The 13,687-nt window shown below is 35.9% G+C and overlaps 1 protein-coding gene across 2 annotated transcripts in view; it reads right to left on the minus strand.

The window, feature by feature from the left end:
- The window catches only part of LOC131428052 (uncharacterized), an 80,788-nt gene that overhangs the window by 6,788 nt on the left and 60,313 nt on the right, over positions 1–13,687 (minus strand). For both annotated transcript variants that reach the window (XM_058591693.1, XM_058591692.1), the window contains exons 4-5: positions 7,712–7,803; positions 7,440–7,653 (exon numbers count right to left, since the gene is read on the minus strand). In XM_058591693.1, the coding sequence (XP_058447676.1) occupies positions 7,440–7,653; positions 7,712–7,803 (306 nt within the window). The remainder of the gene's footprint in view (positions 1–7,439; positions 7,654–7,711; positions 7,804–13,687) is intronic.

A 13,687-nucleotide genomic window follows, 5' to 3' on the forward strand; every position in this document is an offset into this window, starting at 1 on the left:
CTCTTTTTTCATAAGTATTACTTGGGAAGGGGCAAAGCCAAGCAATTCTTTAAGTTCATTTTTAATTTCATCGGTACTTTGATCATTAGATAAGCCTTCCAAGACAGCCTTGAAGGGTCTGTCTGATTTTATATCATATGAATAAAATTTATGAAGTTTCTCGGACAAATATCGACTAAGACGTTCGTAATCTTCCAATCCATCAACCAAGACTCGACATTCTCCTCTTCGTCCGATTTGAAATGAATCTTTTACTTCCGGGAGAAAAATAGAAAGCTCAGTACGGAATGCTTTGAAGTCGGAAATCATCACCGTCACTGGTGGCATAGATTGATGTTTCTTCCCAGAACGACAAGCGTCCATTTTGGGAATTTTTGAAGAATTTTCTTCTATGTTGCTACAATCGGATTCAGGAAGAATCTCGTAAATATTGTTAGACGGCATAGGATCAGCGGAAGCGAAATCCGTCCGTTGTCTTTTATTTTTACATTCAGATTCTATAAGATCGTGAATGTTATTAGAAAAAGATTGAATAACGGATTGTGATTTATTCCGTATTGAATTATTTTTAGCCTTAGGCTTGTTGCCTTTCCGGTTGGACGCAGGCATTTTTGAAATGAATGAAATTTTGAATTTTCAAGTTTGAATAATAGTTCTTTGAATAGCTAGCCTTAAAAAGGCTGATTAATTTCTTAGTCAGTCTAATATCACTCTTTGTATTACTTAGTCACTCTAATATCACTCTTTGTATCACTTAGTCGCTCTAATATCACTCTTTGTATAGCCTTGAGAAAGGCTGACTAATTTTTAGTCTTTAAAAAGACTGTTAGTGATTCAGGTAGCCTTGAAAAAGAATGAAGCCTTGAATCAATGAAACTCTAGGTAGCCAGAAAAAATTTCCAGGAGCCAAGAGCTATACGCGTGCGGTGCGAACGACTGTTCAACACCGACTGTGAGCCGTTGACCTTTGTGTTGCTCCTCTGTTACCCGTCGACCCGCATCATCCGCCATTAGTTGTTTCGGTGCCAGATGACTGTGTGAACAATTCACGGCACTCGGAGCCTATTCATGAATCGAGGAGATTAAATTATCGTAAAACTAACTAACTAGAATATTAGCGAAATGTTGATTGAATATGTTTGCAAGAGATCGATAATGTAAATGAAATGGCAACGGTTTTCTGCGATGCGCTACATTAATGGTTTAGCTCAAATTTACCTTTCGTCAAACGGCCCATCAACCCTCCTTGGACCACAGCAAAGCTTTGTGAATTAAAACGGGTTCGCAATGCTTGGTAGTGTAAACATCATCGTTGGCATAGCTCCGAAACACTACGAAAGTTCCAGTGAAAACAATCGTAGGTTGAACGCGGGGTTATACAAAGCCTACGTTATGCGGGCTCAAACCGATCTACGCCGGAATCCCAAAAATTTCTGGAACTTTGTGAATTCCAAACGTAAACCTAGATCAGTTCCGTCATCTGTTTCTTACGATGATGTTGCATTCAGGTCAACATTGCAGTTTTGAAACTTATTTGCAAAGTTCTTTGCTTCGGTATTTGCTGGAAATGGATGTTGGATGTTCCTGAGAATTTAGTATACATAGATACTTTCAATATTACTCCAGATATGGTGGCTGCAGCGGCAAAGAAATTGAGAAGATCATTCTCGGCCGGGTCAGATGGCATATCCGCTGCAGTTTACAGTCATTGTGCTACTGCTTTAGCCGAGCCTCTTTGTGTGATATTTAACAAATCATTTGAGCAAGGATTTGGAAGCAGAGTAATTCAAGGAATGAGTAGACGAAAAAGTGACAAAATCAGAATCGACCTTCTCCGATTTGGATGAAACTTTGCACATGGCTTCAGTATGGCAAACCATAAGTTTTGAACTGATGGAGAGGTCAATCCAACTCACGACTGATTTTTAAAAAGGGCGTATGTATTTTTGCATTTCACAAAAATTGACTTTTTCAAATCGTTGTAACTCGGAAACCGTTAATTGTATTTTTATTCTAAAGCTGTTATTAAAACCTACAGATTGATGGCTATCCCTCCGTGCCTTTTGAAAAATGAAGAAGTTACAGCTAAAACAAATTACAGATATATTCGAAATTTCAAGTTCCCGTTGAAAGATAATCATTTAAACAGTAGAATCGAATTATCAGTCAAAATCGGATGTCGTTTGGCCGCCTCGGAGCTGTGATTTGACGCCGTTAGACTATTTTCTTTGAGGGGCTGTCAAAGATAAGTGCTATGTGGACAAGCCAGAGACAATTCAAGCCTTGAAGGACAATTGAATAAAATTATATTCCACAATTAACCGGAAGGATTACTTTAATATTAAAAAATAACTTTAATATTAAAAAATAAATTTTGAAATCGGATGAACCGTTTGTGTTTTATTGCATGTTTAAAAAAAAGTTACATGGTGATCTCTGTACTGCTCTGGTGTTGCAAGAAGAAACGATTGATATAAAGTAGTGCTATGGAACTGATAACCGTTAGAAATATTGCAAATAACAAAACGTGTTTAACCAAAACTACAACCCAGTGAATTGTATGCGTTTGAATTTTGGTCTTGAAATCAACTTGATTCTCCATGAAATGCATGTTAATGAATGAGCATCATGTTATCTTCAAGTCATGTACAAAAATTGCATGTACAAAAGGGTTAAATTGAAAATGTTCAATATTCATTCATATAATCTGTTGAAACTGTAAGTTGCAATGGCTCAAAAAATAAAAATCAGTGCATTGGATTCGACTTTTCGTTCGTAAGTAATATAGCGGTCACAATTAGAATGTTTCGTTGACACCAGCACTACTAAAAGACAGTATATTATTTATATTAAATATTACATATTTTTTATATATCTTAACATACCGAATTTTCATTTAAAAAATCAGAACGTATATCAATAAGGAATATTTTATTGTCATTCAAAATCAATAACTTTGCTCAAATTTAAATAACTAATCGTAATATCTAAAACAACTAAAACCGATTTGTTTTTCAACTCATATAACTGTTAAATCAAAAACAAGGTCGATTGTTGTAACTAAAATCTTAAATTGAAATTGAAAGGTGTGTGTGTCTTGACTAACTGACAGCATCTTTTTTTCAACCAAAAATTTTGTTATTTCAACCATCGTTTCTGTAGATCGAAAAACAAAAATGACAGTTTAGAAAAAACAACGATCGATTAGTTGTACCAAACTTTAACCAATCAAATTCAGAAAAACAACTAATATTTTGGTTGTTTCACGATCGCGAGGTGTTCCGTGCAGAGGCGAGTATTTTCCAATTGATTCTTCTTTCACTACACTAAATGACCCCGCGTTGCAGTATGAGGAACGAGACGAGGCACAAATATGGGTGTACTACCAAAATGTTCGAGGCTTGAGGACTAAAATCGACGTAATTTTCTTGACAACAGCTGACTGTAATTTTGACATCATCATTTTAACCGAGACTGGACACGACGACCGTATCAACAACTTCCGGTGAAACTCTCAACGGGTGAGCACGTTGCATCGTGTTAGTCCGGAGAAAATTCGAGTATTTCGCAAGAAAGAAAGGATTTTCAGCCGTACTTTGACGATTCGACGCAGCCACACAGCGAGATTTTCGCTTGTAGTCAAGTGAAAATAAAGTCCATTGGACTATAAACGAAAATTAACTGGCAATATAGCCTTAGTTGCTGTGCCATCAATTCGGCGTCATCTCAAGTGAGGTGACGCCAACCAGAAAAGAAGAAGAAGACCGTATCAACTGTTTGGGAACTCCTGCAATGTCTTCCGCTGCGATCGCAGGTCAGCAAATAGTGAGAAATCAATATTTGGTGGCGTATTAATTGCCATCTCACAAAAATATGCCACCTCTATCATCGAAACACAGAATGGACACTTGATTGAACAAGTGTGTACTAGTGTTACCGTGCGTGTAACAAAATTGTGTATACATTTCTCATGATAAAAGCAAAAACGTCGATTTCGTAGATGCACTCGTTTCAACTGTTTCTGAGATGTGCAGTAAAGGTTCTGATAATGATATTATTTTAGTGTGCGGTGATTTCAACCAGCCCCGGATTGTGTGGAATCAACGGCATGAGGAAACACATTTCATATGTTCCTCTTTGTTACCCGCTGGAAGTACGGCGCTGATCGACTAAATGGATTATTTGAATCTTTTTTTTTATTTTAATAACATATTTTAAGGCACATTGCGTTATTTGAATCTTTGTCAAGCGAATGAACAAAGAAACCATCTCGGGCGATTACTCGACGTAATTTTTTGCTCTTCAGAGCGTCAGTTAGTCGTAGACCGTAGTGTTGCTTCGAAGTCTGTTGAAACAGAAAGGCCAAATTCCACAAAAGGAATGTAATGCCAAGAAAAAAGTGTTGCTTCTCTGTTACCCGTCGAACCGCATTATCCGCCTTTAGTTGTGTCGGTGCCAGTTGACTGTGTGAACAATTCTCGGCACTCGGAGCGTATTCATGAATCGAGGAGGTTAAATTATCGAAAAACTAATTTTACTGCTTTACTAGAACATTTGCGGGATAATGATTGGACATATTTGCAAGAGACTGATAATGTAAATGAAATGGCAACGGTTTTCTGCGATGCGTTACTTCAATGGTTTTGCTCGAATTTACCTTTCACCAAACGGCCCATCAATCCTCCTTGGACCACAGCAAGGCTTCGTGAACTAAAACGGGTTCGCAATCCTTGGCAGCGTGAACATCGTCGTTGGCATAACTCTGAAACGCTAAGAATGTTCAAAAGTTCCAGTGAAAACTATCGTAGATTGAACGCGGGGTTATACAAAGCCTACGTTATGCGGGTTCAAACCGATCTTCGTCGGTATCCCGAAAATTTCTGGAATTTTGTGAATTCCAAACGCAATTCTAGATCAGTTCAGTCATTTGTTTGTTACGATGGTGTTGCATTCAAATCAACATTGGAGTCTTGCCACTTGTTTGCAAAGTTCTTTGCTTCGGTATTTACTGGAAATACTGCCTTTGACATCGAAGCTAAGGTTGCAGCGTTGGATGTTCACGAGAACTTAGTGCACATCAAAACTTTCGATATTACTCCTGAAATGATTGTTTCAGTGGCAAAGAAATTGAAACGTTCATTCACGACCGGGCCAGATAGTGTACCAGCAGCAGTCTACAGCTATTGTGCAACTGTTTTAGCTGTTTCTCTCTGCATGATATTCAACAGATCATTTGAGATAGGAATATGCCCGATAATTTGGAAGCAGTCTTATATGTTACCCGTGTACAAAAACGGTGATCGTAACAATGTAAGAAACTACCGTAGTATAACAAATTTATCTGCTGCTTCAAAACTCTCCGAAATAATAGTGAGCAAAGAGTTGTTCTTTCGTACAAAACATTACATCTCAGTTGATCAACACGGTTTTATGCCCGGGCGTTCGGTCAGCACTAATCTTCTGGATTTTACCTCGACCTGTATTTCGCGTTTGGAGGAAAAAGTACAAATTGATACCGTAAATACTGATCTAAAAACGGTGTTCGACGTTCTACTAGTCTACTTCAACCGAGATTCCACCGAACGAAGTTTGGATTCTATGAACCGATAACAGCGTGCATCAGAACATTTGGGACTGTTAAACACTTTCGGCGAACCTACACATTAATTTGCGCAGAAAGTGTTACGTTCCATTATTTTATAACTTGACTACATTATATTCATTAAGACCCTTTATTGTCGGATGAATGAGAGAAAAATAAATAAATAAATAGTAAATAAATAATGCATACCTAAGATTTAGCAAAACCGTTTGGCTGCCACGACTGGCTCTTCTAAATAGGTACATCCGTCATGTCAATTTTGAAATGCAACATGTTTACTATTTCAATGAGTTGATGAGCAAATAAATCAAATTAGAACTGCAAAAACTCACAAGATATCGATCTATTTTTTCCAAATACGATTCTAAATGCTAGGCATCTCTCGTGGAGTAATCAGAAAAATGATTAGAAGGAACCAGTTCTTTATGATGAGCTCTTCGCTGGTTTTTAGCCAGTATTTATTTCCAAAAGCCCAACAATTTTTTAAAAGATTACTTGACCTATTTCATGTTGTCTCTCAATTTACTTCAATTAATTACTTGCTGTAAGATGTTAGAGCTTAACTCTTATTCATTAAGACATACTTTGTGAGATGAATTCACTTCAAAAAAACATAATCATAATTTATCTTCTATGAGAAATCCTACTAAAATTGATCTGATTCTAGCAAATCAATGTAACATTTGCAGTGAACTGACTTTGATTCAGATCATCTACCAATGACATTCAGAGTTTTAAATTAAGTGATGATTAGTTCAATTAGTTAAATATTCTACTTCCTTAGAATTAATCGGCAAGGATACAGATCTCTTATCGAAAGGAATGTAAACCCTGAATACATAATTTAAATCATTACATTACTGGAGTTAGGCGTCTATCAGTTCCAAAAGCTCTAACTAAATTAAATTCTCCTTTATCTACATCAATATCAACGTTCTTTTGATCCTACTATGCACAGTTGACGACCTTTAAAAGAAAATTAAACATAGATTCACTGAACAAATGAATGGCATTACTGAGAGCAACTATGATGAAATAAGGGCAATCATAGACAAACTTAAAAACATGAAGGCTTCTAAGAATTTTTAAAAATTTTATTGAAAATTTTGCCAGTGTTACCTTGAAACTTCCCCGATCAGATGGTAAATACATAATTATAACTATATCCCAGCTAACTGTTGTCTTCTTTTAGTTTTTGGAAATTCTGATCATTATATTTCGATACAAAGCTACGGAAGAACTCATTTTTTCATAACTGATTTTGTTATTATATTGTTATCATAAGTTTTAATTTTCAGCCGTTTTCATTCGTTAAATATCTCAAAATAACACAATCGTTATACATATCAACTGTTGATATACTTGTGTTATGAATTTCTTATGTGCATCTGATCGGGAATTGCCATCAATTTGCAAGTGTGTCTAATACTTATGCTAAAAATCAAACAGAACCATTAAAATTATTCTGATTTTTCAAAATAAGCATTCATTGTGCTGACCAAGAGGGCTAATCCAGATTGATTTAAAACTGCTGTTAAACCCTTGATATCGGTGGACCAGAGGACACTTGTTGAAAAAATCATGTTCCTGACAACTGTTTTTCCAGGTTTTTCATTAAAATTTCCGACATTTTCCCGGTTTTTCTCGATGAAACCAATTTACAAATTTTTTATCGGTTTTCCCGATTTTCCCGGTTATTTGCCACCCTGGTTAATATATACGTGTGTGTAAGGGAGACTGTGTGTTTAAGTATGTGTGTATGTTTGTGTTTTTGTATATGTGCTTCTGTGTGTATGTGTGAAAAAAACCTTTATTCAATTTGGATTCTCATAATTACCTGGTTCAACATACCCTCCTGGTAGCTTCCAAGAACCTTTGATTAACGCATGTTTCTCGTTAACGACTAAAATTTGATTTTGATTGTTCATAACTATAGCGCCAACTCCGACCATAGTATGTGCGTATGGTGGTATATTAGGTTCCTCGTCTTTCGGCAACCATCGATACAACATAACGAAATCATCTTTGGCATGATGAAATTTAAACTGGTTCTTAAAAGTCGAAGAATTAGTCGATGTTACAGAAATAAAGCAAAAATTAAATACGAACATGCACTAATTCAGGTACCCAATGACTACAACTCAAGTTAACTTTGAACCATATACCACGTTTATTTTTTGTTATCCAATACGATAGCGATCCTATGGGAAAAGAAACAAATAGCATAAATAAAATATTATACATATTTCTGAAAAATACTAGAAATGTCGTTTTTATAACCTAGTGGTGTATATATAAGCTTGAAAATCATTTGTTTTATTAACTTTTAAATAAAACGAGGAGGGTATCGTAAATTTCGGACACGGTCAAAATCTAACAGCACTGTATGGAATCCTGATACATTTAAATAAAACAATGATATTATATACAAATATTTAGCAATCTGATCAATGTCATACAAATCGAAACAGATAGGAAATCCCAAAAATATTTTCAAGTAAGTTCAGGCATATTGACTCTGAGAAAATGTTTTACACGGACGGATCGCGAATTGAAGAAGCGACAGGGTTTGGTATGTTCAACAATAATGTTTCCGCCTCATTCAAGCTTCAAGAACCTGCATCTGTTTATATAGCAGAGTTAGCAGCAGTTCATTATAGCTTCAGTGTAATCGTCACATTATCTCCAAACCATTATTTCCTCTTCACAGATAGTCTGAGTGCAATTGAAGCCATTCGCTCAAACGCTGCTGGCAAAAATGAACCGTTTTTCTTGGGCAAAATAAAACAGTGTCTGAACGACATATTGAATAATAATTATCAAATCACAATAGTTTGGGTCCCGGCTCATTGCTCCATTCCAGGCAATGGAAGAGCCGATAGTTTGACCAAACGTGGTGCTATTGAAGGTGAAATTTATGAGCGACCGATTGCTTTCAACGAATTTTATAGCGCGACTCGCCAAAGAACACTTGCCAGCTGGCAAGCTTCTTGGGATAGAGATGATCTAGGTCGATGGATGCACTCAATTATTCCTATAATATCGACAAAGGCATGGTTCAAGGGGCTGGATGTGAGTAGGGACTTCATACGTTTGATGTCCAGACTCATGTCCAATCACTACACGTTAGATGCACATCTCCTTCGAATTGGACTTTCCGAAACTAATCATTGTGCTTGTGGCAAAGGCTATCGCGATATTGATCATGTCGTTTGGACATGCGTGGAGTATCGTGATGTCAGATCTCAACTAATAAATTCCTTGCGTACCCAAGGTAGACTATCCAATGTCCCAGTTCGAGACATTCTTGCTTGTCGTGACCTGTCTTACATGAAACTTCTTTATCATTTCATAAAGACAATTGAAGTTTCAATTTAATAATTGACCCTTTTGAGGGTTAGTTTTGACTCCTACTGCGTCCATTAGTTCATCCAATAGCAAAATTTTAATAAAAATGAACAAACTCAAAATAGGTTACGAAATCAACAACAAAATGTATAAAAATTTAAACTTATCTTATAATTTATAGCAGTTAATCGCTTGGTTCAAATAATGTTCTTAAGTAGATTTAATAATAAATAACGAAATAGCTAATATGATATTTAAAAATTAAGAGGAATATGTTTTATTAAACTCAAATCGCTGTGACTATATTAGTATTATATTAGGTTAAGAATTCTATGTAAAAGTGATGATACGGCGAAGAAAAACTTATGTAAATTGCCTTAAGAAATAAACGTATTTATGAAAAAAAAATCGAAACAGACAAAGCAGTATCTTTTTTATCGGCATATTACGTTTAGTGTGCGCCATAGATTGTAACACTTAAAACAATTTAGCAAGATAATTGATTTTCAATTGCAGATGTTGTAAAACATCATCTTTTGTTTTTAGTGGGTAGTAAACTTAGATGGGTAATGAAACGTATATAATAGGCTTCGCCTCTCATGCGACAAAAATTGTCTAAGAGCAGACCACAACAAATGAATTTTTGATAAGCTTTTAATAAATCTTTAAGTTGAACATAACTTATGCCAATAAAAAGTATTGAGGAGAGCACAAATTAATAGTGATAGTAGTAGCATTTCAAACTTAGTATGAACATGATCAGGATATATTACACATTTCTACCGGAGGATTTATCCGAGTTAGCGATTCAGAGTATAAGACACTGGTCTAACAAGCCAGATATCGTATGTTCGAGCTATGACTTGCCCGTAGAATCATAGCACAGGCCATGCGATAGCCCTGTACACTTACGAGTCGGTTGCGAAGTCTATTGAAACAGGTCATGTTCCGCATGGGAATGTAGTACCTAGACATTGCTTTGCTTGTACGGAATAATTTGTATTTCGTTTTGAAAATTAAAATAAATACGAAAAATACGTCTTGCTTTACTATGGGGTGCCTTGCCAAAATTCACCCTGTGGAAGCATGTGTAGAACTTAATCGTGAATATCTCGAGTTGTACTAAACGCAACAACATTCTTCCTGCATACCAGAAATATGATCAGCAATTCAAGAATAAATTTTCAATAGAGTAAGATAACTATAAATAACTAAAAATTATTGAAAAACATGAGAACATAAAAAAATATTGAAAAACTATGAGGGAAGCTCAACACACTTGCTTACCTTTTCCGCACTCGGACGACAATTTCGAGAGTTTCAGTCCCATTGTTCAATTGGACGAGTATAAGTGATACACCATGGTCGAAAATCGATCATTTCTTTGTGTGCGTTACAGAGGACGGAGCGTCGTAGTGAAAACCTCCCACCAACAAAGTTTGCGTGATAACGCCTCAAACGCTCAGGTCGCGCTCTCATCTGCTTTTCGAACGGTGTGGCAAGTAGCAAAAACAGACCTTCTGCGTGATGTAAAACCTCATTTAGATTGGGAACTGGAACTGAATTCTGAACTGTATTTAGAGACAATTTTAAGTTAAGAATTTAGTTTCAAACATTAGTTCCTGAATACAGGTTCTAAAGTTGAAACTAAGAACTAGTTTCTTGACTAGATTTTTATGCAGGAATTCAACTTCAGAGTTCTTGAACAAAATTTTAGATCTTAACTTCGAACCAGAATTTTGGAACTGATTTCTGAACCATAATTTATTTTTCTGAACTCAGTTTCAAAATTTATTTCCTAAATTAAGTTTCATATTTTTTTTCTAAGTTTAAGAATTCATTTCCAGAATTCGGTGGCATTCTGAACCTGAATTCTGGGTTCAGAACTCAGAACCTGCATGCTGGAATCGCATTCGGAACTTGGGTTTGGAAACTAGATTTAGAAAATGAACTCAATACCATTATCCAGGTTTGGATTTCAAGTTCAGAATTCAGTTCTAGAATTAAATTCGGAACCTGAATTCTGAAAATATATTTATTTCCAGAATTCTAAAACTGAATTCATGAACTGAATCGTACTGAATGTATTTGTCATTCGTAGAAGTTTTATTTTCTTATTTTTGCCTTGCTCATATAGAAAGGCTATGCAACCACTGTGAAAACCGATCTTTTAACCGAGGCCCGGAGAGCCGAATGTCATATGCCATTCGACTCAGCTCAACGAACTGAGCGAATGTGTGTGTGTATGTAACAAAAATATGCACTCACTTTTCTCGGAGATGGCTGCACCGATTTTCACAAACTAAGATTCAAATAAAAGGTCTCATGGTTCCATAGCCTGCTATTGAATTTCATACCGATCCGACTTCCGGTTCCGGAGATATAGGATGATATGTACCAAAAAAATGTAAAAAATATGCACTAACTGTTTTCAGAGATGGCTAAGCCGATTTTAACAAACTTAGATTCAAATGAAAGGTCTAATGGTGCCATAGCCTATTGAGTTTCATTTCGGTCCGACTTCCGGTTCTGGGGATTTCCGAAATCGAAAAGAAAATTTTGATGCCAAAAGTCATAGAATTGCATGAAACGTTGGCTTTCGGCGAAGTGACCCGCTCTCATTTCATTTAATTGGTTTAATCGAAATAGAGCATGAGATAGTAAGTCTAGATTTAACTAGGTTCAAAACTGTTCCAATTTGTGGTCATATTTGTTGCTGGCAAACGAACCAATCTCGGCTATTGCGGTCATCTAAATCCGGTTTCGGAAGATTCGGAAATGGCGATTAAAAACTGCAAAAAGGATCTTACTCTTTTTTCTTCAAGATGGCCAAATCGATTTTCGCAAACCTAGAGGATAGAAACATTTAATATATTTATTACACTTTGTCTGGATTCCTTCAATGTGATCCTCGAAAGTGAGTTTTTTGTCATACGTTAAACCTAAGTATTTGACTTGATCGGACCATGTCAAATCCAAGCCATTCAATTTGATAATGTGATTATTGTTTGGTTTAAGAAAAGAAGCTCTTGGCTTATGAGGAAAGATAAGTAATTACCGTTTTGTTGCATTTGGTGTGATTTTCCATTTTGACAGATAACCACTGAAAATATTTAAGCTTATTTGTAGGCGACTGCAGATCACTCTTAGATTTTTACCTGTGGCTAACAGACTTATGTCGTCACAGAATAGCGATTTCTGACACCCAACGGTTAGATTTGGAAGATCAGAAGTGAAAATATTTTACAAGATTGGAGCAACGCTTGAAACTTGCGGAAAACCTGCTCGTACGGGATATTCAGATCTATAATTCTGATAACTATCCTGAAGAGTACGATCAGTTAAATAATTTTGAATAATTTGGATCAAATAAATAGGAAACTGGAAGTCGGACTTTGTTGTTAATAAGCCTTTGTGCCGAACACTGACGAATGCTTTTTATATGTCTAGAATGCTTTTTATATGAAGCTTTTATCGTGTTCGTTACTCTTACAAGTTGATGTGTAGTTGAATGTTCATGACGAAACCCAAACTGCTCTAGTAAAAAAATGAATTCTCATTTAAATGAGACATCATTTTAAACAAAATAACTTTTTCAAAAAGTTTACTGATAGAAGAAAGTAAACTAATTAGTCGATAACTGGATGTTTCTGCTGGGTTTTTATCAGGTCTGGGAATGGGAATTACTTTAGCGTTTTTCCATCTCTTAAGGAACTAAGCTCCTGAAAAACACTTTTTGAAAGCGATTTATTAATTTTAGTTTGTTTGACGTAAAGCCGCCATATATTGAATATATTGAAGAAGCCAAATGAATGACAAACTAACAGAAAAGTTGATTTATTGGATAAAGATACGCTCAGGGACAGGACTCTAACCTGCGTTCTTATGCATTTCGTGCACACGCGCTACCATTTCGCCACCCTGAATCTTGTTATAGACACTCTGAAACGGCAGTCAGATATGGTAGAACGTACATCGAACATGATCTACATCCTGGCCGTCACCCGACCGCTACCATACATCCAAACATCTTCTCTGTCCATCAAACACTAGTCTTCTTGCTTTATACACCCAAACCTCCATTTGCGTAATAATCGGGACTTTGTAAATCGAGTTATGACAAAAAAGTATACGTTATGTGGAATTTTCAACGTAAAAAAAGTTTTCCCTATGTATGTATATTATTGGATTGGATAATGGATAACTTGGAACAAAAATTAATAGTATTTGCAGGAAAAAGATGTTCTAAGTCGCATCAATTTCCAAGATGGCGACTTCCGGTTTATTGATATAAGCAGTAACCTAATATCTGCGTGAGATCTAAATTATAGCCGGAATCAGTAGAAAAAAGAATAAAATACCAAACAAATCAGTTTCAGATTATCAAGACTGTTGAAACTGCTGAACAAGTGCCATAATAAAGTGAAATTCTGGATATAAAAAACTTAATGATGGCTATGCTATCTTGGAAATCATAACCACCTCAAGCATCATTTTCCAACATTCATTCATCAAACCCGTTCCGAGATAACATATACTGTGAGGGGTTTCGAGGATTATCAATGAACCGGAAGTCGTCATTTCAGAAATTAGAGTCACCTTAAACTTTGTTTTCCGGCATAGACACATCAAACCCGTTCCAAAAATACCCATATTGTAAGGGTTTTCATGGAATATCAATAAACCGGAAGTCGCCATCTTCGAATTCTGAATCACCTCAAACATCCTTTTCTGACA

This window comes from Malaya genurostris, chromosome 2, assembly GCF_030247185.1.
Source record: "Malaya genurostris strain Urasoe2022 chromosome 2, Malgen_1.1, whole genome shotgun sequence".
NCBI classification, from domain to species: domain Eukaryota; kingdom Metazoa; phylum Arthropoda; class Insecta; order Diptera; family Culicidae; genus Malaya; species Malaya genurostris.